Source organism: Ruditapes philippinarum, unplaced genomic scaffold (genome assembly GCF_026571515.1).
Source record: "Ruditapes philippinarum isolate M1 unplaced genomic scaffold, ASM2657151v2 ctg200_1_1_1_1, whole genome shotgun sequence".
Lineage (NCBI taxonomy): Eukaryota > Metazoa > Mollusca > Bivalvia > Venerida > Veneridae > Ruditapes > Ruditapes philippinarum.
The window spans coordinates 170588-198447 of NW_026859094.1; the positions used below are offsets into that span (position 1 = coordinate 170588).

The 27860-nt window shown below is 30.7% G+C and overlaps 2 protein-coding genes across 3 annotated transcripts; both read right to left on the bottom strand.

The window, feature by feature from the left end:
• Positions 1-117: 117 nt before the first annotated feature.
• On the bottom strand, positions 118-22990 carry LOC132755187 (cilia- and flagella-associated protein 77-like). 2 transcript variants are annotated; one of them, XM_060745997.1, is made up of 8 exons: positions 22850-22990; positions 21401-21497; positions 19015-19122; positions 18177-18309; positions 17526-17628; positions 15675-15716; positions 4542-4652; positions 118-2748 (listed from the first exon to the last, which is right to left on the bottom strand). In XM_060745997.1, the coding sequence occupies exons 1-8, from the start codon at positions 22952-22954 to the stop codon at positions 2620-2622; spliced, it is 828 nt and encodes a 275-aa protein (XP_060601980.1). In that variant the 5' UTR covers positions 22955-22990; the 3' UTR covers positions 118-2619. The 2 variants fall into 2 exon arrangements, with proteins under 2 accessions (XP_060601980.1, XP_060601981.1); XM_060745998.1 differs by lacking the exon at positions 15675-15716.
• Positions 22991-23129: 139 nt separating this feature from the next.
• Positions 23130-26797, bottom strand: LOC132755188 (uncharacterized). Its single transcript, XM_060745999.1, has 2 exons — positions 26176-26797; positions 23130-23241 (listed from the first exon to the last, which is right to left on the bottom strand). The coding sequence occupies exons 1-2, from the start codon at positions 26478-26480 to the stop codon at positions 23130-23132; spliced, it is 417 nt and encodes a 138-aa protein (XP_060601982.1). The 5' UTR covers positions 26481-26797.
• Between the last annotated feature and the right edge of the window lie 1063 nt (positions 26798-27860).

The following is a 27860-nucleotide window of genomic DNA, read 5'->3' on the forward strand; positions in this document are numbered from 1 at the left end:
ACCTACATTTGCCGAGTTCCGGATAAAAACTAAGGACACTATTACATCTTTGCAATACAAAAATAGAAAAACACCTTGTTTTAAAATTAACACAAGAATACAAAAATAAGAACAAAATACAATTCAACAATATTTTATTTTGTTTCAATGCGATGACACTGAATGTATCACAAACGATGTAGTTGCAGTTTTCTATACAGAATATCACAGTCCAAAAATACCTTTCTACTCTACCTACATTTTGTACAAATAATGACATATACCTAGTTTCTTCTATTACAAAATTTTTTTTAACAAAAACTCTAGTAACTAAATAATTAATTTTTTCTTCTTAAGGGAAGAGGTGTACATGCAATTTATTTCCTGATAAAAGAGTTATTATAAATATTATATTCTTTTAATCATATCTTATTGGTGTCGTAACTTTGTAAAAAATATGATAACTTTCTATCAGATTAAAGAAATGAAATTAAGATGTTCATTGTTAATAAACATGGAATGGTAATTCACTATTTTTATGAATTGTCTTCATAAATTAAGGAGAGAACTAAATCTTGAATATTTTTCACTACACGTGAAGGTTTCTTTACAGTGAAGACTATAGCTTCTATATTCTAGTAATTTTAACCTACGTTTATACAATGCCGTTTCATACCAGATCTAAATTATTTTAGCTATTTCAAAATTTAGAAAAAAATCTATGTGAAAATTCATCTTATACAGCGATTAGTTTTGACCATTTCTTGAATTCCGATGTATATTTATATATACAAATTGTAATTCAAAATATTTTAAAGATGGTACAACATTGACATGTAACATAAATGAAAATAGAGGTAGAGATTTTGAATGACGTATTATGTTTCGATCTTTCAATGTTTTTTTCTTCCTAATACTTAAACCTCTGTTTACTTATTTGTATATTTTTCTAAAACTACGTACGAAAGACTAGAATGTTACAACTTTGAAACTACAGCACTTATAGTTACAAGTAGCCATTGGAAATGTATAAGTAAAATGTAACAAAATTTGGTTGGCCTATAAAAAGTTCATATTCAAAACTTCTGAAACAGTTTTTGATCCCATTTAATTCTGTGAAGTGAATCAATACTCAATATTGTTTTTTTTACAAACTTTGTTTCTGGAGGACAAAATATACTTTCAAAATAAAATAAAAATGAAATGCCTATTTATTTCTGAAAGTGTTTTCTCCACAGCTGTGAATAAAGGCAATATTTTATTTGCATGGGTAAAATAAATAAAACAGTATACAAATTCAATAAATTATAAAATGTAGTGTTCAGTGTTTGATAATATAAGAAAGAAAAATATATATATAAATACTGGTTTAAAAAAAAAGACGAATCACAGTTTGAAAAAGAATGGGAAGGAAATCTATGCATGTGTAAAACATGCATATTTTGAATGTGTAAAGTCATAATATTGCTTAACACAATAATGAAAACACACTACAATACACACACACACACATAGTGATGAGCATATTTACATATATGGCAATTATCTAAAAACAGTAAATATGAGGGAGGAAAAAACTCTTTAATAACTCTTTAACAAACTGGGCGAGCTTGGTTTTTTTTAAACATAAACTTTCCCAAAAATCATCAGCAGCTCTTAATCCGAGTTCTAAGCAGCAGTAGTATGTCATTTTTTTTTACCTAAAACGCATTTAATATCATAAAATTAGGATAATTACAGATATTAATCTGTTGAGCTATATCTACTCTTTCCTTTATAACAATAATTTGTTATATATTTGATCATGTAATATAGAATGATATAAAATATCAAGTATATGAAAAATTTAAACATAGGAATGAAATGATAAACACCATTTTTGAGCCAATATGGAAGTAAACTATTAAGATTGTTAAAAAAAATCACATTTTTTTCAAGTATTGAATTAAATTTACATTTTGTGATATATTTCGTTTTTTTTTCTAGGCTGCTACAACTTCCTGATATTGCCAAAATAATTTGAATTTAAAAATACTGCTAATTTCTGATGACAAAATACTTTTTTTTGCTATCCTTTTATAAAAATAAAAAACAACAAGCAATTAATGTTTTAACAATACTGTCTATGCAACAGGTAACTCATATTTTCTGGAAGAGTATTTAAAGGTGGAATAATAGCCTTCTATAATACTGAGCTAATAATTCTGAGTTGTAAAAGTAAAAGGTGACAATACTGCTACATATCTTACAGAACCATTGTTTCATCACATGTATTTTAAAATGAGAAAATATAAAAATACAAAGTAAGTGTAACTTCCAGTGAATACTGAGCTTCAGAAAAATGTCTTCAAATATTTGTTTGTGGTATACAGTAACCAATTCTTTTGCTTTGCCTCGATGAAAAATTGAATCAGAAGAAACTGACAAATTTTTTTAGACCATTTTTTCTTCTTCTTAACAACAAAACTGCACTTTCTCAAAAGAAAATGAAAGTGTGAGCTTTGTTTCACACTCTTATAGTTTAACGTTAATATATTGGAAAGGACGGTAATCAAAATTGTAACAGATTCAGTCTTAATCTTTATATATTTATCACAGTTTTGATTTACACTATAAATAAATTCTAGTTAAAAAAAATAGTTAGTTCTTTGCAGATTCATATGTTCCATGTCCGAAATTGCCTTTTCTTGAGATTTTGTCCGAATCAAAGTTGTCGTAAGCTGATCTTCTTGCCTGAGCTGATCTGAAAGTCTGGAGGCTTGGTCTTGCCTGTAATGTACAGAGAGAAAACAAGTTATTCTTTGGAACAGGGTTTAATTACTTAATCTAAATATTTTTGCCATAATGTATCAAGCACTTAGCTAATTCCTAACCAAGGTGAAAATTGTGAAATTGTCACATATCCACTTAGCAATATGGCATGCCAATGCAGTATTATAAGTTTAAAGCTTGTTTGGGTTTAACCCTCATCGGCCTGGCAGCAAGTGATTCAACCATGCATGCAAGCAGTGCAAAATCATCCAGAACACCCAACATTATGTCGGCATTTCATGGTCTGCACTTTTTGCTATTCAGTGGCAGTTCTTTTTGAAAATTTCCATTAAAAAATGGCTTTGTCCACATAGAAAGATTATACAATTCCATTTAAAGGCCAATTATGCCCTAGAAATGCTTTTATTTTCAATTCTCAAAAGCCTTTATTTTTTGTGTCCTGTTGTATTTTCAAAAAAGTTACTCATTGGCCAGTTACCCAAACCATCATTTGTGTCTGTCTCTTTTTAGCAATAAGAACAGTTATTACAATGATCTAGTATAGTATTTTGTATGGAAGTTAAAATACTACTTTTATGACAAATTATTTCACATTTATCGCTGTATTATTAAGGAGATAAGCATCTAAGATGCCGTTAACCATTATTTAAATGTTATAAAACTCATATTTGTCCTTTCCAAAGAAGAAAAAACAATTGAAGCATAATGTGCCTTTAAAAGAAAATCTAATAGGCTGCATAGAAAACTTTTATGAAAAGGGCCTTATTTTGAAAAGTATTTCAAATCAAATACATTACACAGTCTCATTGGCAAAATTGTTTATTCTTTTCTCTGGAGTCAATATAAACCAGCGTGGGGAAAATTGACACAATGAGACATTTCATGTTTTACAGTCAATGTACCATAACAAAAATACTTTTAAAGAATCATTTAACTAAAAAGTTTCAATAAATCTTCCCAAAATTTGTATTTTATGCTGTTGAGAAAAATATTGCATATATTTGATCAATTTTTTGGGTTAATAAATTGAGCAGCTGAAACCTTTTCATATTTTTTACAGTTTAACCAAGTTCATTTGGGATTTCTTTATTCAAAATGATTTATGAATTATGTAAATTACACCTTACATAATGTTGATCAATGAATTTAAATCAAATTTCAATATATATTGCTGTCATCCTGAATGGTGGTGTTACATACTAAAACTAAGTTACAATGATATCCAAATATAAAGATGTTTTACATTATTAATGCATTCACATGCCTAAGATTTTTGTGTTTCAATCTCGTCTTAAATATCTTAAGATAATATGAAAGTAACGTCTTGCCTACAATTATTTAAATACTCATATCTTTCAATTAATAGCATATAAAAATTTTTTTTTTAACCCTTTTACTGCTAAATTTGTGTTATAAGTTTGCCTAGTTTTGAACTTTAAACAGTCTAGTCTAATACTGGTCACCACATAGCCTTGTCAAATAACACACACTTGAGGCAGGCAATTGGCCCTTTACTAGTGACAAAAAGTATTCATCCATTCTAAGTTTCAAATTATTGGTTTATACAGAATTAATTTTAGTTTGATTGTGTAGGAATTGAGACACACCTTTGAATCGTTCCTGGAACCAACCAGTACTGAGCAATGAGTATAAAGTTTCTTGCCCGAGTCAACAATGACTTGCCCCTGACGGGTTTGAACTCATGCGGCAAGCGATCATTAGATTACTAGACTGATGTTTTAACCACTCAGCCATGAAAAATTATTAACCACATGATTCTCTGAACTTACTTCTTTGGTAAACCTGGGCATCTGCCATAATGTGTCAGCATCAACAGGGTTCTGGTATGTCCTTAACAAGGAGGCGCGAGTCTCATAAACTTGACCTGGGGATCTTTTTTGCTGAAAATTAAAAAAGTTAAAAATATAACATTTTGTATTCATATATACAACTTTTCTTGTTTTTCCCCAATTATATTGTGTAAAAATAAACTAATATTTATGTTACAGTGATACAATAGTAATTAACCTTATTTATTTTCTATTTTAGAAATCTATCATTAAGCTGAAATTAATTTGTGTTTTAAAAAACTAAGAAATATGTTGCACGAAAAATATGAAAATCTATAATGAATAATTACTTTATAACTCATATTTGACTCAGAGACAGTGCTTAGACATAAGACTTACTTAGACATAAATTTCATATCAGTCAGTATAAAGTATAATTTAGAGTATATTAAACTAGAAGTGTATTTTGTACTTATAATAAGAGCAATAATAAAAGCAAATGAAAATTGTAGGAAAGTTGAAGTTAACAAAAAAAATTAACAAAATGGAAAACTTTCTGAAATCTTAAGTTTGCAGTCTTTTTATTACATGTTTTGCAGTAGATTACTGAATTATAACGGTTAATTATATTCTGATAATTTCACAGTAATGATTACCAAATATAATTTCACAGTAGCCGAACTATATTTGGCGTAAAAATAAAATATTTATCATTAATGAATGTCTTTTCAGCGGAAATGTAGTCAATCATAATAAAAAATGTACGTGATAACTGTAGTTCGTAAATATTTACGAACGTTGTGCTGAAAAACATCTAAAATCTAAAAATAATCATGGAATTATATTTTGCTTCAACATTGTGACGTCATTATTTGATGACGTCATGAAGATAAGAGCATGACGTTACGCGGCAAAAATCAGTAAAATGGTGTAAAAATCGTTAAAAAATCATGAAATAAACAGAAAATTTGTTTGTTTTACATGTAAGATCAAATAATATTTCACTCGTGAACCCCAGCTATTATATTTTCACTCGTGGCTACGCCACTCGTGGAAAATATTGCATCTGGTGTTCACTCGGTGAAATATTTTTCGATCTTACACTGAAACAAACAAATATCCTCTATATAATAAGGAAATCATTGAAAGTATTATTTAATTCATACTAATAATCATATAACCAAAAGATCTTGATTGGCATTTTTACTATATTTTGGCAATATTTAATGATTACTTCATACAATCTCATTGTTATCTTAATCGATCACTATTTAAATGATATCAATTTAAACAACTTGTCATGCGAGGGATATATATCATGAATATAGATATATTTACGAATAAACTATTCTTGGGTTAATATATATTTCATATTATAAATTTGACCTATATACATTCACAATATGTAACTTAATATACCTATATATGGCTAAATTTAAACATCACTATTTAAACATGCATTTTATTTATAGACCTAAAATATTTGGTCACTAAATTCAATATCAAAAGTAAAACTGAGTTGCATGATTTCGATTAAAATTGGCTAATATATATACCGCCATTAAAAGATAACTGAGAAATGATCTAAATCAGCGTTTTTTCCCAGGATTTTGGGAACATAACCCATACCCATAGCATTGGGAATTTCAGCGATGTTTTGTTAAAAATTGGGAAAAAATTGCAAGACTTAAATTTTGCAGTGATTAAATAAATGCAAAGAATCACTGGCTATCATGAGGATGGCATCTTCAGGCTTTTAAGCACCATGACGGTGAAGAAACCCTTATTTTCAAAGATTTAATAATTATATTTCAATATTTTTATTATATAACTTTCAATTGGGAATTTTTTCTTGTGGATTTGGAAAATAATATACTATTTTCAAATTGAATATGACCGAATATCGGCTATAAAATAAGCCAAAAATAACTTCTGTAAATTAAAAGAAGTAACTATTAAATTTTAAAAACCTTGGCTTTTGGATTAAACCACACTCTTAATAATAATTATATTCTTTTCTTTTGCTCCATAAGTGTTTAACTTATGATTCAAATTTCAACTTCAATTTTTATGCCAACTTTAACATATTTTTATACAGTGAAATTAGAAATCAAATAATATTGCATGATATGTAATTAATAAAGAAAGAGACCAATTTTAACCACGAAATATATATATTCAATCATTTATTTAAACTAAAAGCATGCATATTTACATGATATACATTATTTTTCAAAATAGGGGGAATAAATATTACACTAAGTTTAAGGATGAATACATTTAGTTTTAACAAAAAATATAAAATATATAATTTAGAAACTCTTAAAGCATATAATACATATCAAGGCTAATTATATGTTAACAATCAATACTGCATGCAAATATTTTACCCTTAGCTCAAGCAGCTTTTTCCGTTGCTGGAAAGTATTAATGTCAATCGTGTTAAATCGTTAATAATTTTGCACCAGTTTTTTCAGCAACCACAGCCCGGCTACCCCATATCCCAGCCAAAGAAAGAGTACTACAGACATTGACTTTTGGTCTAATTATTACCACAGTTAAAAGGGCAAACACAGCCAAGACAGACTTCATATGTAAAATCTAGACTAACTGCCTTGATCGCATTGCAAGACAAAGTTAATGTTTTCCATTATTTTAAGACAGCAAAATAAAACCATCTCATTGGTTTGACAGAACAGAACAGAACAGATGTTTGACAGTTCAGGACAGATAGACAGTAAAGCTCTGGCTCATTTTTTCAATGCTGTCTATCATTTAATCTCCTGAGGGTGGGGGCTGGGTTACTTTAAAATGACACAATACAAAAATAATATATGAAACAAACAAATGGTTAATATTGTAACATCAAGAAAGCCAAAGTTAATACTTTGTCTATAGTATTATTATAAACATCTATAAAAAAACAACAGCAATAAGTATATTAATATAGTTTTTTTATAAGGATATTTTTTTACACATATACACATATAAGGAAAATCAATGACCCCTGGGGTGGGGCGAATTTTCACCCCAGGGCATTTTTTTTAACTAACTTGGTAGACACTGACTAGGTGATGTTTCATGCCAAATATTTAAGCTCTAGCTCTTGCGATTTTTGTCATCAGAAGTATTAAGACATAGATATTGGCAGCAAATGGTTATAAAAAAACCAAGATTACATGTATATAAGGGCCATGATTCAAAATAATATGTTCATGTAAGTATTTTTAATGTTATTTTTGTGTTTTTATCAATAAAAATAAACCTGTTTTTATCACTTAAACCTTATTTTAAAAAAAATGTTATGGTGTATTGTTTATTATATTTATTAAATCAATTATGAAATTGATAAATTAATAATAACAAAAATTATCTGGATAATGTGCTTTTTTTCTAATAAAAAAGATTCTAAATAAAAATATATTCTCATTGGAATGAATCAATCAATCAACTTTTGCTACTCACAGATACTTATTTTCAGTAACATGTTAAATCATATGTAATTTACAATGTAGCTCCTATTAACCCTGATATTCAGACCATCATATTTTGCATTAAGTATTAACCTCCTGAATTTGGTTTATACAGAATTTATTTTAGTTTGATTGTCTAGGAAACTATAAGCTTAAGACACACTTTCGAACCAAACAGTACTGAGCAATGAGTGTACAGTTTCTTTTTCAAGGAAACAAGGACTTACACTGTACACCACATAGCTGAATTTTGTGAAATGGATTCATGCTGCATTCAGAACATAATGATGAAACTTAATTGATTCATTTAGATTTACATTTAGATACAAAACCTGAACTTGTGACCAACTGTATAGGGCCAGTGAGTGGCCACACTGCACAGAATGTGAAGGCTGGCTCTTACATACTCAAGTGGCAAAGACTAAATCATGTTTAGTTCCGGATCAATGGGCAAAGGTTATACATACTGATACAAACTAATGTGAATTGTTATTTATCTCTTAAACTCATTATTATATGTTTCCTTAATCTGATTAAACAAAATTTGTTCAGTTCTTCTGCAGGCATATGCCACTTTAAATTGTCACAAAAGACACAAATTAAAAATGAGAAATTTTTAGTGAACTTCTTCAGTATCAATATGATTTCAGTCAATAAAATCTGCACTTTATTTTCATATAAACAATAATCTAATAAGATATTTCTTTAAATATTAAAATTGCCACTACAGCTCTCGCACTTTCAGTGTTTATTAATCTTAAACAAATTTGTGATTTTTCAAACACTTTTCAAATCAATTCAACACGATGCTTTAGAATTTCTCCAACGACCAAAGAGAGGCCTTAAAACTTTATTACTTTATTTGCTTTAGTTTACAAGTTCATAAAGATGTTTAAATATTGATAATAGAACTCCAAAGTAGATAAAAGCGGGTTCTTAAGATCATTTTAATAGTTGAATGTATATGTAAACAACATGTCAAAATCATGAAAACTTGTACACAATTTCATATGAGCAATATACTTAAGTGATTTTGAAGAGAGCAATTCTTTATTTTAGACCCTCTTTGATAGAAATTTGTCATATTTTGTAAATTTTAAGTATCAGATGTCTTCAACCATAGATGTAATGCATTTAAGTTAATGAAGATATAAAACTGATATTTAAACCTAAAGATTTATTCCTTTCTGAGGCATTAGCCTGCCTTTAAAGAAGTTCTTAATGTACTTAAGATAATTAACATTGACTCAAATGAAATTTCTAAGATATTTTGTGAATTTAGTGAATAAAATATTATTTAATCTAACAAAATTTAAGACCTTTATACTATGCATATTGTCTATGGTCTTGGTCTATATAAGACTGATGTCTCAAAACAAAACAAAAACAAATAATAATAATACTAATAAAATAATAAACAAGAGGGCCATGATGGCCCTGAAGTCGCTCACCTGTATATAGCCCCCCCCCCGCAGGGCCGATTTTAACCCAAGGGCTCTTATTTGAACAAACTTGGTAGACACCCATAAGAAGATGTTTCATGCTAAACATCTAAGCTCTAGCTAATTGGGTTTCTTAAAAGAAGATTTTTTAAGTTTTAACTATACATATATAGTTATAAATGACACCCCTGGGGCGGGGCCAGTTTTGACCCAAGGGCTTTTATTTGATCAAACTTTGTAGACACTTACTAGAAGATGTTTCATGCTAAATATCTAAACTCTAGCTATTTGGGTTTTTTCAAAGAAGATTTTTAAGTTTTTGCTATACACATATAAGGAAAAACAATGACCCCCAGGGCGGGGCCAATTTTGACCCCAGGGCTTTTATTTGAACATACTTAGTAGACACCCATTAGAACATGTTTCCTGCTAAATATCTTAGCTCTAGTTCTTTGAGTTCTATAAAAGAAGATTTTTTAAGTTTTTACTATATGCATATAAGGAAAATCAATGACCCCCTGGGGCGGGCCAATTTTGACCCCGGGGCTTTTATTTGAACAAACTTGGTAGACACTCATTAGAAGATGTTTCATGCTAAATATCTTAGCTCTAGCTCTTTGGGTTCTTTAAAAGAAGATTTTTTAAGTTTTTACTATATGCATAAGGGGAAAATCAATGACCCCCTGGGGCGGGGCCAATTTTGACCCCGGGGCTTTTATTTGAACAAACTTGGTAGACACTCACTAGAAGATGTTTCATGCCAAATATCTAAGCTCTAGCTCATTGGGTTTCTTAAAAGAAGATTTTTTAAGTTTTTACTATACACATATAGTTAATAAATGACACCCCTGGGGCGGGGCCAGTTTTGACCCCAGGGCTTTTATTTGAACAAACTTTGTAGACACTTACTAGAAGATGTTTCATGCTTAATATCTAAACTCTAGCTATTTGGGTTTTTTCAAAGAAGATTTTTAAGTTTTTGCTATACACATATAAGGAAAATCAATGACCCCCGGGGCGGGGCCAGTTTTGACCCCAGGGCTTTTATTTGAACATACTTGGTAGACACCCATTAGAACATGTTTCATGCTAAATATCTTAGCTCTAGCTCTTTGAGTTCTTTAAAAGAAGATTTTTTAAGTTTTTACTATATGCATATAGGGAAAATCAATGACCCCCTGGGGCGGGGCCAATTTTGACCCCAGGGCTTTTATTTGAACAAACTTGGTAGACACTCACTAGAAGATGTTTCATGCCAAATATCTAAGCTCTAGCTCTTACGGTTTTTTAAAAGAAGATATTTAAAGTTTTTTCTTTCGGTTGCCATGGCAACCAGAGTTCTGCATGGAATTAAATTCTTTGAACAATTTTTAAAGGTGACCACCAAAGGAACATTCCTGTGAAGTTTGGATGAAATTGGCTTAGTGGTTTATGAGGAGATGTCATTTAAAGTAAAAGTTTACGGACGGACGGACGACGGACGGACGCCGGACGAAAAGCGATCACAAAAGCTCACCCTGTCACTTTGTGACAGGTGAGCTAAAAAAATAATAAAATAAATAGATAACTGGAAAAAGTCATATAAAATAAATCAAAAGCAAAAGAACACATGGCAAATTAAAAGACACAAAACAAAAGTACCCAAACTACCCGGAGAAATTTCACTACATTAATTCAGCGGCTATAAAACTAATAAAACAAATCTTTTAAAATATATATAATTTAAAAAAAAAAAGACAAAGCACACAAGGAGCCACAAACCTCGTCCAACTGATGACCATAATATGTGTAACAAAGAAAAAAAATCCAAAAATAAATATTACACAGTAAAATCAACATGCAAACCCTTGCAAAATAAAGAGAATAAAATAAAATGCTTAGGTGCTATTAGGTACAATAAAAAAAAATCAATGCATTCTAGCTGTCTGGTCATCTCAGTTAGAAGATGTTTTCTTTCTTTAAACCTTAAAGAATTCCGCACCAGTTATAATATTCAAATGCGTCGCCAATGCTTAGTTACTTAAAGCTTTAGGGAAAACGAAAATTACTCCATAAATTTCAAGTTAAGTTGTATTGTGTATACTACATTGTATAAAGATTAATATATTATCACATAAACCGAGGCGCAGGTCAGTGTAATAAAGCCATTTAATAAAAACGATATTACACTATTGTAACACTTTGACGTGACGTCATTTGCGCTATATATAAACATAGCGTTAAAACGCGCTAATCTTAGCGTTTCGCTATAGGCGCGTCTGAATGAAAAATGACTCTTTTTAACAGTTTACTGTTTTTTATTTTATATATGTGATAAAAGGAATATTATATTTGTGTAGATTCAATACTAAATTTATTGAACTCAATGAATAAAACAATATTATGCTCGCCAGAGGCTCGCATAATATGATTTTATTCATTGAGTTCAATAAATTTAGTATTAATCTACACTCATTCAATACAAACATGTAGTATTTTATCATACTGCATGTTTCTTTGTAACACTGATTTTCATTGGCCAGAAAATTAAGTATTTACACTGCTGCTGTAAATTTCTTTTCAAAACTAATTCTTATTTCAACCAAAATATTAATTATCATAATTATAGCATAGCATATTAAATCAATAATTTAGGCTTTTTGACATGTTATAAAACCATATATATTACCCCATTACCCTGCTGAAGTCGTAGAATGGATTGTCCCAGCTTTGAATTTGGAACAGTCCTTTTCACATTTTAGAGATTTCAATATCAAAATACAAAAATTGAGCTACCCTAAGTCACTAACTGCATGAATGAACAGGTTGCCCAGGCTCTACACATAGTGGTGGCAAAGGTTATCATAAATCACTTTACATTTCAGCATGTTAAGGGTTAACATTGTTTTTGGTTATAAAGCCCCAATAGAAGCTAAGATTATATTACCGTACCACTGTTTGTACTTGGCAATTATAAATTATAACATGTCAAAAAACTTTGTAACTAATGATTTACAAGTTGCATAATATAACTTTAAGTGACAGAACTGTTTTGGGTAGAGTCAAGTTCATTTGATTTAAATTTTGATTAATTGCTGAGGTCACTATTCAAGCTAAAAACTAAACACCTGGAAAGTTGAAGAGTAATGTACATGTCTTTCATTTGATTCACATATTGACATATTTACTATAAGCGAAAAACTGAAAACCTGAAAATAGAATGTCTTCAACCACTCTTTTATCAAAATGAACACTGCTTTGGTTGTTATCTAAGACTAGAATATCATATATATATATATTTTTCAAGAACATCCAAGCAGGTAGCATCCACAAAATTTATTGCAAAATTGGCAAGCAAATCTGCAAACAAGCGATGATCCCAACAAAAACGAAAAATGTTTTTCCTTTATATTTTCTTCTTCAAAATTTGGCATAAAATATGTTATACAGTTAAAAATATTGATTATAATTAACCCTTTTTTTCGCATAATTTATGCAATGAACTTGTCCAATGTTACGAATTAGTAAGCGTTCATTATGATCGAACTTCAAGGGTTTTTTAACTGTCAACAGTATTGACTGCATGAATAAGCCAGCTTGCCAGGCTTTTTATAAAACATGGCCATAATATGGCAAGTCCAGATGCCTCTTTAAGAATTAAGAATCAACTGCATAAGACGTAAAGCACTGAAATGCATAATCGTTTTTTAAAATCTAATATTATAACAAGACGTGACAGATACAAAATTTTGTGACTTTTGTTTTCCGTGAAGTGACAAAATGTTAACTTTATACTACAATTAATCAGGGCTCACGCTGTCGGTCGCCATAGTCGCCATTTGCGATTATTTTATAAGATTGGCGATTATTTTTGCATTTTGGCTACAAAATCTGGCGATTATATTTTACTTCCAACAGTGTTTATATAAGGTGTAAAAATCGATAATGAATGCAGTAGACCCAATTAACACCAGCGGGGTGCATTTAATTGAGTGTCAACTTTTTACCGGTCACGTGCTGCTAACTATATTGCCCGAGGTGATAAAATACATGCGAGATGTATTATTGTATAAGTACTTTATATTGTCCAGCATTTAAAATAGCCATCAAATATCCGTCAATTAGCCACAAAAATCGTTTTAAAATTGATAAACTGGAAATTGACTTATCCAAAATTTACCGTGAATTGCAGTAATTGCAAATTTTGTTATTTTTTTGTTTTAAGCTACTTAACTAAATCGCCAGTGGAAAACAATGGTAAAATATTTAAAAAGTATAAACTTCCAAACAACTATTTGCACAACAACCAAAATTGTGAATATTTCTTCAGAAAACAGGAAAAATCCGATTGTCACATATTTTCGCGACACCGATAATTTTGATATTTATTTAAAGGTGAAATAAGCTATGTTCTGTTTAAAAATCTTTACTACTATGGCAGAAAATTTGTATTACATTGGTGATGATGATATTTTTCAGTAAATTATTCAGAAAAAAGGCTGCATTCTGTGAATGAGTTTGCAAACTTGTGTTATTTCTATAGGCTAATATGACCTAGATCTACTCCAGTTCTGTGTGAAATGTGGAAATTGACAGTGGTTATAGCTGACAAAATTTGAGTAGAACAAACAAAAAAAGTTGTCTGATAACAGCATTATGTAAAGTTATAATGAATCTTTAATATTATTGTTGTACAGTAATTATACTAATTATAACGTTTTTATTCTGTTCTATAATAACAATTAAAGTTGTGGTTCTATTTAAAAAAAGGTAGTTATCAATATACACAAATGTGTCAGTTTATTTGAGAATCCTTATAAATATTTAAATGTAATGTTTATTTAATCAACTGCTTATGTTGTTAATCGCTAATTCGTGTATAGTCCGCTGAACTTTTGGCTATTATTTTTTTAAGTTGAAAATATTGGCTATTATTTTATTTGAGCCAGTGTGAGCCCTGATTAATTCTATTATATAAATATGTGATTGTATCTAAAGGAAATCTATGTCCGTGTTTCTAAATAATGTTGTATATTGTTATTAAAATCTTCTGCAGTGTTTTTGATAAAGCAATTTTCTTTTGGTGCATTTAATTAAAGCTTAATTAGACTAAAGCTTCTAAATGGTCATCTAAATTTTAAATATCCCACAACCATACCTCATTTACTCTAAAGGATGGGAACTAATGAAAAATAATCATATAATTAAACTTGTCATGTATACAATAATGCCTGAAACTTTTAAAGTGAAACAAAAACTGAAAAGATAACATAATACCAATGTTTCACCTGACCCCTGGATGATTTTGTTCCAAATTTAGTTTAAACATATTAATTTTGTTTTAGCTTGATTACAAAACAAATTCTTGCAACATGTATTAATCACTTTTGAGTCCACTTCCTGTAACCAACCAGTACTGGTGTCATATTAGAAATCATGGTCAAGACCTGAGATGGGCTCGAACCCATGATCCTCAAAGGGTTGAGAGGCACTTTTTAACCACTAGGCATTTTTACTGCTCCCCTTAATGTTCCACATTTAATAATGCACCAAAATTTAAATATTTTTGTCTTTTCTTTAAAAAAACAAAATCAAAACAAACTCATTACTTTACATTGTGACCCTAAAATATTTTTTGGAGAAACTAAAGTGAAGATACTATTTAAAATTAAGACTTAAGTACCAAAGACTAGCAAATAAAAATGCTCTTTTTGAAAAACTCAATTCTCTGTGAATTATAATCTATATTTCTAAAAAGGGTGATCCTATTTTCACTTCCACCCTTCTTTGAAAAGCACCCTGAGAAACTGTGACCAATTTAAAAGCATGGAGAGGAAATTCTGTGAATAATTGATGAAAAAAAAAAAATTCTGGAAATTGAACAGTACAATTCCTATAGAATGTCTTTCATTTTACTCACATTATATGCCACATAATGTATTCAAAAATATAAATAAAATCTTGGCAAACAATTAATGTGCACTGAACCATGAACTTTAGAAGTTATAAAAGTATTGTTTATGCAATGTAAGTTCTTTCACGCGACAAATTTCACAATTCAGATTAATTCATTGTCAAATTTCAAGCTTACAAATTTTTTCAAACTTATGATTCCAATTTCTCCATACTTTTAAAATTGTTGAAAGATAACAAAGCAAACGTCACCACAAAAGTACCACAGTTTTCACTACAAGTGTATCGGGTATTTGTAATTATTATACATCCACAGTTTGACTCACTATAGAGCTAAGTATTCCCGCTGAGTGTATATCTCTGCCCATCTAAATATATCAAACAAGTGCACATCGTATAAAAACAAGATCGTCTTGACCCAGTTATTCAAGCAAAACAAGTGGCGATCATAAAAAATTACAGTATGGAAAAATCACATGACATGCTGTATAGTTAAATATACACCAAAAAGATAGGATGTGCGTACAAGAAATTCAATAGAACACACAAAAAGAGTGTTCCACCCTTTTTGTTGATTAGTTTTCAAATAAAGTAGGAAGCATTATACAAATGGCATGTAGAAATGTGTCCACAGAATAGGAATGTTCCACAGCCAGGCAGACAGATAAGGGCAGGTCTATATATGCCTTCAACCCCCCCAGACACAGTAATAAGGCATAAAAATTATGATATTTCCCAATTGTGGACTGTGTTTATAAAATCTACAGTTTTAAAATCAGTTTTGTAAGGAAAAAAGAAAACTGAGATATTAACAAAATTTTATTATAAATAGAAGTAAATTAGCACAAATTTTAACATTATAAGCTCCTGATTCCAGTATATACAGATACGATCAAGGGGAAAATATTGCAAATTTTTTATTTTTTTATTTTGATGATACTAAACTTTTTTGTACTTTAAAAACCACCCCTACTTCAGCTGCTTTGGAAAATATTTTAGGGCCCTTTGGGCAATTATTACAAACTAAACAGCATGTGTGTTTTCAACATTTTCTATATTTCTGCATAAATAAACTACTGACAGGTCATGTAATTTTCATACTGATACAAACATACTGTCTAAACAAACTGTGCAAATAAAAAAATATGTGTAATTTAATAGTAATATCTATAAATATAATTGATTTGACTCATGCACTGGCTTAAACATAAAACTGCTTCTATTTCCTTCCCCATTCCATTATGCAATTTAAACGTTAATTTCATATCTATTCTAGTACATAGTTATTCCTTTCATTAAATTTTCTTCACAAGGCTAGGTCTTATGCCTAATTCTATAAGTGAACAAATTCTAGAAACTTATACTTGTATATGTAATTCTATAAGTGACCCAGTTCTAGAAACTTTTACTTGTACATGTATTAAAAAAATTTTAGTGATCTCAATAGTTAGAATCTAGTGTGATACTAAATTTGTCAATTCTCCAGTTCTGTAATTTATGCATATCCTATGTCAAAAACCTAGAATCTTTAAATTATTTATTATTCAAATTATTGATTAATAAATTGAAAAAGACAACAAATGCTTAGTTAGAGCATGGGGACAAAACCAAATGCGTGTTACAGAGCCATGTAAGTTAATACGCTTAATATGGTAAATATAGTATAATTAACTTTGTTAAAAAAAACCCGACAGTATCGACAATTTTAATTCGAGTCACATTAAAAAAAAATCAGCATTCAGTTACCTTGCTTTAAATGATAAAATAAACGTGATTCTTTCAATTACAAAAGGCAGTGGTATAATTAATATAATATCATTTCCCAAAATAGTTTTTCCTCAAGATTATCAAGATTATTAGTTAAGGGAAACTTGTTTATATTAAGTTATATACATTTTATAATATCACTTGTACCAAAATTGGCCTTTAACACTAGAATCTTGTATACCGAGTTTGCCTTTAATCATATAATTCAGGATATTAAAATTTGTTTCACATTTCAAAAACTTTATATTATACTGAGTGCTATGCTAGTTGGTTATAACATGATAATTTACATTATTTATACCACTGCCCTCTGTCAACAGTGCATGCATTTTGTTTTCATAACAAATCATTCAACATTCAAAATGCATTGAAAAATGCAACATAAATTATTGCATGCATGATTACAATACCTTGCTTTCTTCCTGTCTCTTAGCCATTTCTAACTTCCGTCTTTCAGCAAGCCACTTATCTTGGTATTTATGCTCTAAAAGGTCAAAGATTGGGGTAGATGGTCTGAAAATTAGAAAACAAATAATGATTAGGTAATATATTTCATCTTGATATATATGTCATAAAAATAAAATTATTATACAGTGAACATATTTCAGTTTTTAGCTTGAATAGTGACAATACTTTAAACATTCTGTTTAATTTTTGAAGTAATACGTAATTCTTATACTCATAATAGTATAAGTTAACTCGCCTACACTTGTAACAAAATGAACTCTTAAGATTGTTGTGTACCAACAACGGGAAGCTGTAACCTAGCGGTTAAGGTGTCTGCCTCTCAACTCAGAATCATGGGTTTGATCCCTAATTGGGTCATGACCATATTTCTTCATATGACACCCAGTAATAGTTGGTTCCTAGGAAGCGGACTTGAAAGTGATTAATATAAGTTGCATGAACTTGTTTCACAATTGAGCTTAAATAAATATGTTTAAACCAACAATGCTTTTTGAAAACACTGGCGATTGCTTTTACTTTTTTGCATTATATACATGTACTCATATACAAATCAAACAGTGAAAATTATCACTCAGTAGAATGATTATGTTTACCTTGTTGAAATTCCATATACCATACTCGGAGGCATTCTACGGGTTCTACTTCTTTGACCATCTTCACTCTGATTTTTACGTCTAACGTCGTGTGTTGCTCTAAACTCGTACTGTGCATTAGCAGTGACTAGACCTTAAATATCAAATTTAAAGAACTAAACAAACTGACTATGAATATAAAATCAAGTTCCAGAGGAAGCAAAATAAATAGTCTGTATAAATGTCAAGGCTGTCCAATAGCCTGTATTGACAAATTGAAATTTTTTCTGAATTTATTTTATAAATATCATACCATTACAGACAAGTAAAGGAATCCTTCTGATTACATGGATAAGAAAGTCTAAATCAGATTTTGCCACTCCTAAATAACCAATCACTACATGGTAAGCAAATAATCATACAAAAATTTACAATTTCACTGTAGCAGTAAACATGAAGTGTTTGAAATGATAAATTCTCTTTACAAAAACTAGTATCATAAATTGGTTATAAATCTACATGGCAAGGTTAATTAACTCAATCAATTTAAATGACTTAAGGTTATACAATTATGCTGAACTTTCAAATAAGGCAATAAATAGACTAATTTTGCAATTAAGAATATTTTGGTTTTTTTCCCCCCCCACTTATCTGTGGGTGTAAACAGACTTTTAAAGTTACAGCTTTGAAAATAACTGCAGCAGGTTATCTATTTTGACTGGTAGTGCACCAAGAAGCTTTAACAGAAAAAGTTTGTTTGTACCGGGAGATAAGCTTGGATAAACCCACATTTGCTGAGGTCCAGATAACATCTATCGTCTTCTAAGATTTGATATTTCTGAACAAAATCAAAACTTACCAGCAGAAACAGCAGCTCTGTTCAGTGACATAAAATCTCTGTCTGCTTTCTTTTCTTTTCGTTTAAACGGCAAAGTTGTGTTGGTAAGTGTTGGCCAACCATGAAGTGCTACATAAGGTGAAAATACAAAAATCATTGCATCAATTCTTATATCGGTTGTAAGACTTTATTGTATGAAAGGAGAAAATGTTTAACTGTCTGTTAATTCTATTGTCTTTCAGGGTTTTACATCTCTTTGAAATTTTAGGGGTCCAGTGGATGCACAGCCTAGAAAAGTAGGGGTCCAGGCCTGAATTTTAGGGGTCCAAAATTATTTTCACTATAAAAGACTATGAAGACCACTCTATTTTGCTTAAAATCATTTATTTACCCTGTAAGAGATATGCATGTATATTGTACTGTTTTCATAAGAAGTATATGATTTCAATATCTTTTATCACTAGGTTTTTTTTATAGCCCTTTAGTAGCCCTTTGTGCTATTTCCAAGGCTTATAAGTCTTTGAGTGGCTGGAATGTCAAGTTTTAGTAGCATATTTTGTTATTGATAAGGTGATTACACCAACAGACTGAAAATTTGTACTGATCTATTTGTAAATATTTTAGCTGAACTAGTAAACACACAATATATAACTTTACAGACCAGTCAGCTAAATATGTTGCGTTTTTAAAAATATCATATAGAAACCGCTTTTGCACCTCCTCATAAGCTGGGACATACTTGATGTCCCAGTCAAAAGTTAAGTTTGCCGAAACCATTATATTTATAACACCAACGATAATAACATACCCAGTGACTTAATTTCTATAACACTATGAAAATAAGTTTGCAAAAAGCACTGCCTTTTTTATTATCGCCGTTCATGTACAAAATACATTCGCATCGACATTGGATACGCTTACCAATAGTAATTGCTTGTTATAAATAGTCCGTCTAAATATAGCAACAGAAAAACCAAAAACAGCTACCTAAAATAGATTTTACGGTAAACGTCATCAGTTACTGTAGCTTGCACGATAAACGTCATCAGTTTCTGCAGCGGGCACTTTCAAAATCTTAATATATGCCGTTTTGAAAAAAAAATCATATTTCAACAACTATAATAACACATATTTCAACAACTATAATAATACACGTGTATTATTATAGTTGTTGAAATATGATTTTTTTTCAAAACGGCATATATTAAGATTTTTTGATATATATGATCAGTACATGTGCTGGGATTGACAAATATGCATTTTATTTGGATTTTAAAGGCGTTTTGAGCTCCAAACCCCAAGTTTTCAATTATGTTAACTTCCGAAATAAACAATGCAAGCATTTTCTGCTCGCTGTATTAGATTTAAATGGAATTTTGTGAGCTTTGAGAAGAAAGAGATAAAATCATGTCAGGCCATAAACAATAATAATTCTATTGTCTAGGATTATTTTTGTGCGTACACTTGGACGCAAGTGGATAACTTATATGCGTACATGTCAAAATTTATGCGTATAGGGACGCAAAATTCTGCGTCCCGTAAAACCCTGGACTCTTTGACTTATATAGTGTAAATAGTTCTACAAAGTCAGGCTTATATTATATACATCAGTCAACTCGACTATTATCTTTAGATCAGATCTAACATAAATCATTAAAAAAAAAACCTGGGCACTAAATCAAGATACAGTCGGCATCGTACTTGCGTCCACCTTTATTTAGCGACTTTTTTATTAAGCGACCGCATAAAATCCCTCCCGATGATTTTTACTATATAAGTTAATTCCATTAAACGACGATTTTATATCGCGGCCAGCGGCCACTAAATGTCGGCCCAAATGTACAAAATTCAGTGTTAAAGTATCTATTAAACGGCCGTGACAAACAATTGCCCCTACGGGCATTCTCACCTGTGTAATTAGCGAGTAGGTTTGATGTGTACAAACAAACAAACAAATATTTTTCATGGTCATTGGCCGTCAATTAGACCGTCACAAGTAATTGCCGTTTAAAAACGAATTGAATAACAATTGCAATCGTTCCATTAACAGTTCAATTAATTTGAAACTCTTAAAGACTAATTTTATTTTTGGTTGTTTGATTGAATTTTCTGCATATCAACACAGTATAGGTCATAATTGGCAATGATCCACCTTAACTGGTGGAGGAAGACCTTACTGGTTCCCTTCCATGCGTTATTACAGGCATAAATTGGCACCTGAGTAGAACTACCAACGGTCAGTAAGCTAGCTGAATAACTTCTGACATGAATGAATCCAGAGTCCCTGTCTGGATTCAAACCCACGGTGAGGGGCAATTGTTTTGAAGTCAACGACCTTAACCACTAGGCCACAGACGCCCCTCTTATTTATGACAAGCACGTCTAAAGTATATATATTAAAAGATACCTTCTGATGATCCACCATCTCTCATACCATTAGGACGGCCGTAAGTTAACCCAGCTGGTACAATGATACCTCTTCTTTTTGGTTTTCCAAGTTCAGTCTATAAACCACAATAAAAATCAATGAAACATTTAAGTAATGGTAGCTTCCAATAGGTTATAAGATATAACTTGTAATAATAATAATAATTAATTAATTAATCCCTGGCCAAGTATATTTTATATATTCAGTGTTTTCAGATTTTGAAAAAAAGAATAAAAGAAAATAGCACTCAGCTGGCAAATGCAGATCGAGTCAATGTGGTGCTGGCCACCATGATCAAGAAAAGTTTATTAAAATCACAAGCTAGGCTTAAATTTTGTGCAGTAGAATCAAAATTGATCCATCAATTTATAAACAAATGTGCCTATGTTTCTGTCACTATATGATGATATTATTCTGTTACTAAGGTGTAATTCTGAATTTTGTTGTAGTATTCAGACTTCTTGAAAGTTAAAAAAAAGTGTCAGACATTCGGTCTGACAAACCATGAAAATCTGGCGGACCGAAACCAAATCTGTCAGATCGAATAAAATTAATCAAAATCAAAGGAAAACTTGTGTTTGTGTTTCTAAGACACTTTTCGATTTTAATTTTTTCGCCGTAAAAATCGGCATAGTCCGTACAGCTCATTTTCATCTCCCCCCTGTCATTCCCCAACGAATTTCATGGTCCTGCTTCCATTTTCATTAAATTTTGTCTCAGGTCTATTCTTTTCATTCTTTTACTGATGTTCTGCGCGCTCCTCTGAAGTAGTTTTTCATTATTTTCCTTTAGCGACGCCATTTTGTATTCATGTGACTAGGATAAAAGCCGGACAGTGGGAGGGATCCAGAATAAAAAATCCTCGGACCTAATCAAAATTTATCAGACATGTCTGTCGGATCGAGGTATTTCGGGAAGTCTGGTATTAGACATAAAAAAAGTAAAAATGTGGGGGTGTGGTGGCAGATGTCTCCAATATGCAAGCTATTGCCAAGATTGGTTGTCTTCCAGGGTCAGTAAACGTCAATGTAGTCATGTTCCAAATGTTTTACTGGCTATTTTAAAATTTATAAATGAGCTTATAATGACTGACTCAATTATTATTATTATTTTACATTTTTCTATCTCAACATATGTTGTTTCAAAACATACATGTAGTTGACCAGTTGATAGTCTTTATTCGTGACAAAAAAGTTGAACAAAAGGCTTTCTTAAAAAGATATGTTGACAAGGAAACAGAGACCTTAATTTGGATAAAAATATTCAAATTTCAATTATTCAACAGCATAAAAGCAGAAAATGATATAAAGAATGATACAAGAAACTGTTCAAATGTTAAAAATATAAAACATACAGAACACTTTATTATTTTCATAATGTCAGATATGTCTGAGGTAGCTCGCGAAATAATGTGATAACCTTACTCACCCTCAGAAGAAGTTCATTTTGCAGCATGGTATCCCGATTTACACCCAGTACACCCGGTGCTGTGTGTTCCCACGGGTTTTGATAATTCAAAGTGTCGGTCGCCATTTTCGTAAAGCCTTATTTTACAATTAAAAAACTAGATCTATTGTTTATCCCAGCGATCAATCAAAATAATCGGGAAATCGAGTCCAATCTCCTTGGCGACAGTAATCAATATGTCACGTGGTACACGACTGGTATTCAATTTTGAATTTCTTATTACGTCCGACAGTGAAATAAGTTATATACAGTCTAAGCACAAAGGGAGGCTATCAATGAAATTTATTGCACAGTTACCTACCTTCTTGTCTATATATTTATGCTCAAGCATAGCAAATACTGGTGTCCATGGTCTGAAAAAAAAGGACAAATTTAATGAGAATTTTATGAAAATCTAGGATTTTTTTCAAAATTGTGGTACCGGTACATCTTTTTTGCTATCATAAAGAAGTTTGGACTGTCCTGATAATAAGGATTACCGAATTATGAGTCGATAGAATGGATATGGGAAAAATAAATCTATATACTAGTACATTTGCACGGAATGAGCAACCGGTTTGAGCACGAGATTTGTAATCTCGACAGCGTGGGCTCGATTCTAGGGCTGGCTGGCCTAGTGATTTCTAGGAATAACTATAAGATAAGAACATATGCTGCCATTTTGAATTTTAACACTTAAGAACAATACAAATTTATTAAAATAACTTTTATTAAATTCACAACTGTATTTAATTACTATAAGTTTTTATTTAGTTGACATTAGAACTTTTAAGAACAAATGAATAAAACATACAAATACCAATTTTTTAATTTAAATTTTTATTAATAATATAAAACCAACACATTTACATGTTACAATGACCAACAACTTTTTTAACACAAAGAATGACCTTAAGTGACCCTAACTTTAGGAGGGAAACGTTATGGTTAAGCAAATAGCAAATGTGGTTAAGGAAACATAATTACACAAAGTAAAAATTAAAATTAAATAAGGCCAACAAAGTTACCTTTTTTAAAAAATAGCAAAAACCTTAAAAATAGCACTTGGTTACAAACTAAAGTTACTAATCAGTCTTTCGGATGAGATTTTAAAGCGAGGTACCGGTAGGTGCTTTTAAAAACACTTGGAAAGTTAAAGAACCAGGATTTGGGCATGTCTCTTGCACTATCCACCAAAAATATTATTCGGAAATATCGGACAGTATAAACAGTTCACACTACATTAATGATAGGCCTACCCGACTTCATTGAGCTGAATTGATCGACCTTATACATTTTTTCATTGTGAAGTTGAGCTGAATTAATTAATTACATTATAATATATGTAAATATATTTCATGCAGATGATCAACTGACATTAATTGTTATGATGATTGACCAACAGTTATATTAATACTGGGAAATGTTTATGATTAATATAAATCTAAAATATAAGTACAAGAAACGCCAAACATAATACACGTACGCCGACCTTTGCACCGAACGGTGCAATAAAACATACAGCATATTAAAATATGCCGGTTAGATGGTTCAGAAAGGAACATATGCAGTTGCAATTACATGATAAGGCATTCAGTAATCATCATGCACGATGTTATTCAGCAATACGTACATGTACGTAGGTTTCCATTGTCATTAAGAAGTATGGAAGCAAGCATAATATGTATGTTCCAATATCACACTGGCCATTTTTATCCACCGCTTCTGCGAAGAATCCTCCACCGCCGCTGCGATGGACCCACCGCTTAGAACTGGCCAGTGTGAATATCATCAAGCAAGATCATGAAGATGGAATAAATGCATTAATACTGTTGCATATAGGAAACTGCTAAAATTGAAAGGAATTATGGGAAAATGTAAATTACATTGAAATTCTGACTTTCACCTGTTCACTATATAAAATCGGACAGACATAATAATATGTTACTTTGTTTTACCACGACAATAATAACATATTTATAATGGGAAGCAATTAATGGTTTACTTGACATGTTCAAATTCATATACTGTATGCATACTGTATGTGGATATATTAAATCGTGATAAATGTTCCTTGTGCTATATATGTTGAAATAAAGAAAAATAATTTCATATCATGATCGATATCCATAACGTTACAAAAGACATTGACTTTATAGTTAATTCCTAGTTTTATTTCTTTATGTACATGTACATGTATAGATGTATAAACATGCAACTATGGTGGCTGATTTGTGCCATGTCGTGTTTTCGCTCCGCGGGGCGCCAGGCGACAAAGTGGTTACGACATGGCACTAAATTAATCAGCCATCATATACATGTACATGTTACACCAACTATACAGAATTTTTTACCGAACTTGAGCGACTCTAAGGTAATGTTAATTTTATTGCAAACTGTCGACATGATTAAATGATATTGCGTCCTTTTTCTGTAGCATTTTCATAAAACTGAACCACGAATTTTAATTAATTGTCAATTTAAGTCCGTCACTAAACTAAACTAGTTAGTAAGACTATTTTCGTGATAATTAACTGTTGCCAGAAATATGCCACTGTGAAATATTTTCATGCTTACACGTGGAATTTTATAATCATATTGGTTAGATCTTTAATCAGTTTCCGGTGAAAGTTTAATCGCCAAGTTAAGTTTTTGTCCATCTTTCAAATCAAGTCAAAACCGTCCATCTTTTAAGGGAGACCCAAGTATTTCAAAATATGTACTGACCGAATAAGGAGCAGTGCAGACCATGATTAGATGGCATGGATGTGCCGGTTGATATTGGTCTGCACTTGTGACGTAGGTAGATTCTGGGATTTTGTTGCCATCATCATATTAATGCTTAAAAAAATTATTTGAGTTCCTCTGTACAAAATAAAATGTTACGGCTAATATAAAGATATCAATTCGAACACTGCTGATCAAGTAGATTCAAATTTTGACAGGGCGCGGGCTGCTTTATCTAGAACTTCCGATTCAATTTAACTTTTTTTCTGTATCATTATGGTTTAGATCTATCATTCTATACAGGGGAACAGCAATTATGAATGGCGCAAAATGACACAAATAACAGAAAGTTTTCTTGCGTAGACTCACTGTAATTACACTTATAATGATCAAAATTTTATTTTGCATTGACAGGAACACTTAGTGAAATTAGTGCTCGTTGGTAATTGTTAAACACTATTTTTAGTACAAATTAACAATCTACTTTATTTCAAGAACTAGTAATTGTAAACCTCATGTTGTCATGTTTGCATGATCTGGATAGAATTATTGAATAAATTGAAATTGAAGACTAAACTTACCTTGTTACTTCACCATACACTTTTGTCGGATGTTGCATTCCTGGGCGTCCATTGCTTTTATCAACTTTTTCTGCGAACCTATAGTCCGTGAGCTGTATGCAATCATCATCGTAATCACCCAAATTATTTCCTCCAAACTCATTACCGATTTTCAGAATGTCGTAATTTAGCCTTCTGTCGTTCGTATAGCAGTCTATGTCTTCGTCCATTCCAAACACATCCTTTATTTGTCTTTTCCTCCCCTTAGAAAACTTTGGATTGAATTCATCAAGCCCATGTTTCGACACAAGACACGCGCTGGACATTGTCAAACTGAATGTTAAAACAATTAAATCCCCGTGTTACCAACTCTTTTAATTTATTTAATCTTTCACTAGCCAATCTTAATTGCGTTTTTCTCTAGTATTTAATAGCATGTCGTTGGTAATAACAAATGCATAGTAAATGTTTGTTATTTTTTATTTTTATCCGTTTTGAGTATGTGTACATGAAGGCTCTGTTTATGTTAATCAAAATCGAATTTGCATTTAGATCACTATTCTATCGATAATAATGATTTGATTTCCCTTATCGAAGTTTTAATTAAATGTCTACTGTAATACATGTAGTTTGTAATTGTTAAATCAAATCAAAGAGTCACGTTATATAAAGAAATGAAAAGAAATCGTTTTTTATAAGGTAATTCTTCATCAACTTAACAGTAAGGCTATTGAAACTATGATATTTGGTTTACTGTCTGAGATTAATATTTAGATATGCCATATACGTCTTATTACGTTATAACAACAAAGGAGAACAAAACAGAGTAGAAAATGCAAAGTGTTAATTATAGACTATCAGAATTAGAGAAATTTATTTGAATTATCATTAATATCACTAACAGGTTTTTTTTATAGTTTAAGTACTGAGTGAGAGATAAATAGTGCTTGGTATACAGGGCGTTTGAGTGATATACATGCAGTGAACGATATCCCTTACATTAAATAAAGCATTAAATAAAGATATTAATCAGTGAAATATGACGTTTTATTTAATTTCACCCATGAAATATGGTGCTATATCAGTCAAATATATTTCATATTTTTTTAAAATAAATATGAAATATAAATATGAAAGTGGGCGGAGTCAAAACTCATATTTATTTTAAGGGACTTCTTTCGCCGTTTTGTTTGAAAAATCTGATGAATACAAAACAACTTTTTCTTGAATATTGTTTTGAAAACTATCTAGCATGATAGAAAATGGTCTAACTAAGAAAATTAATCCGAACACCAATATCTTTAATTCAGTAATTAACGCTGTACAGACGTTTAAAGAGTTGTTTACATGACGTCACAATGTAGCGCCAAATAGCGCGTGCTTACGCATAAATTACTGCGCGCTGTACAATTGCAGTTGGTAGCAAGCAAGGGGATTCGTTACCATTTTCTTCGATAATGAAATTAAATAAAAAGGTTATTTTTTCGTTTTTCGTGAAATATGGTATATATTTTCACTCAGCATGATAAAATGCCACATATTTTCACTCGCCGTACCGGCTCGTGAAAATATGTGGCATTTTATCATGTTTCGTGAAAATATATTCCATATTTCACGCAAACGAAAAAATACCCTCTTATTATTATAAATTTATGAATGAAATATTGAGAAATATTGCTGAAATAAAATGCGTATTTTTATTTCCC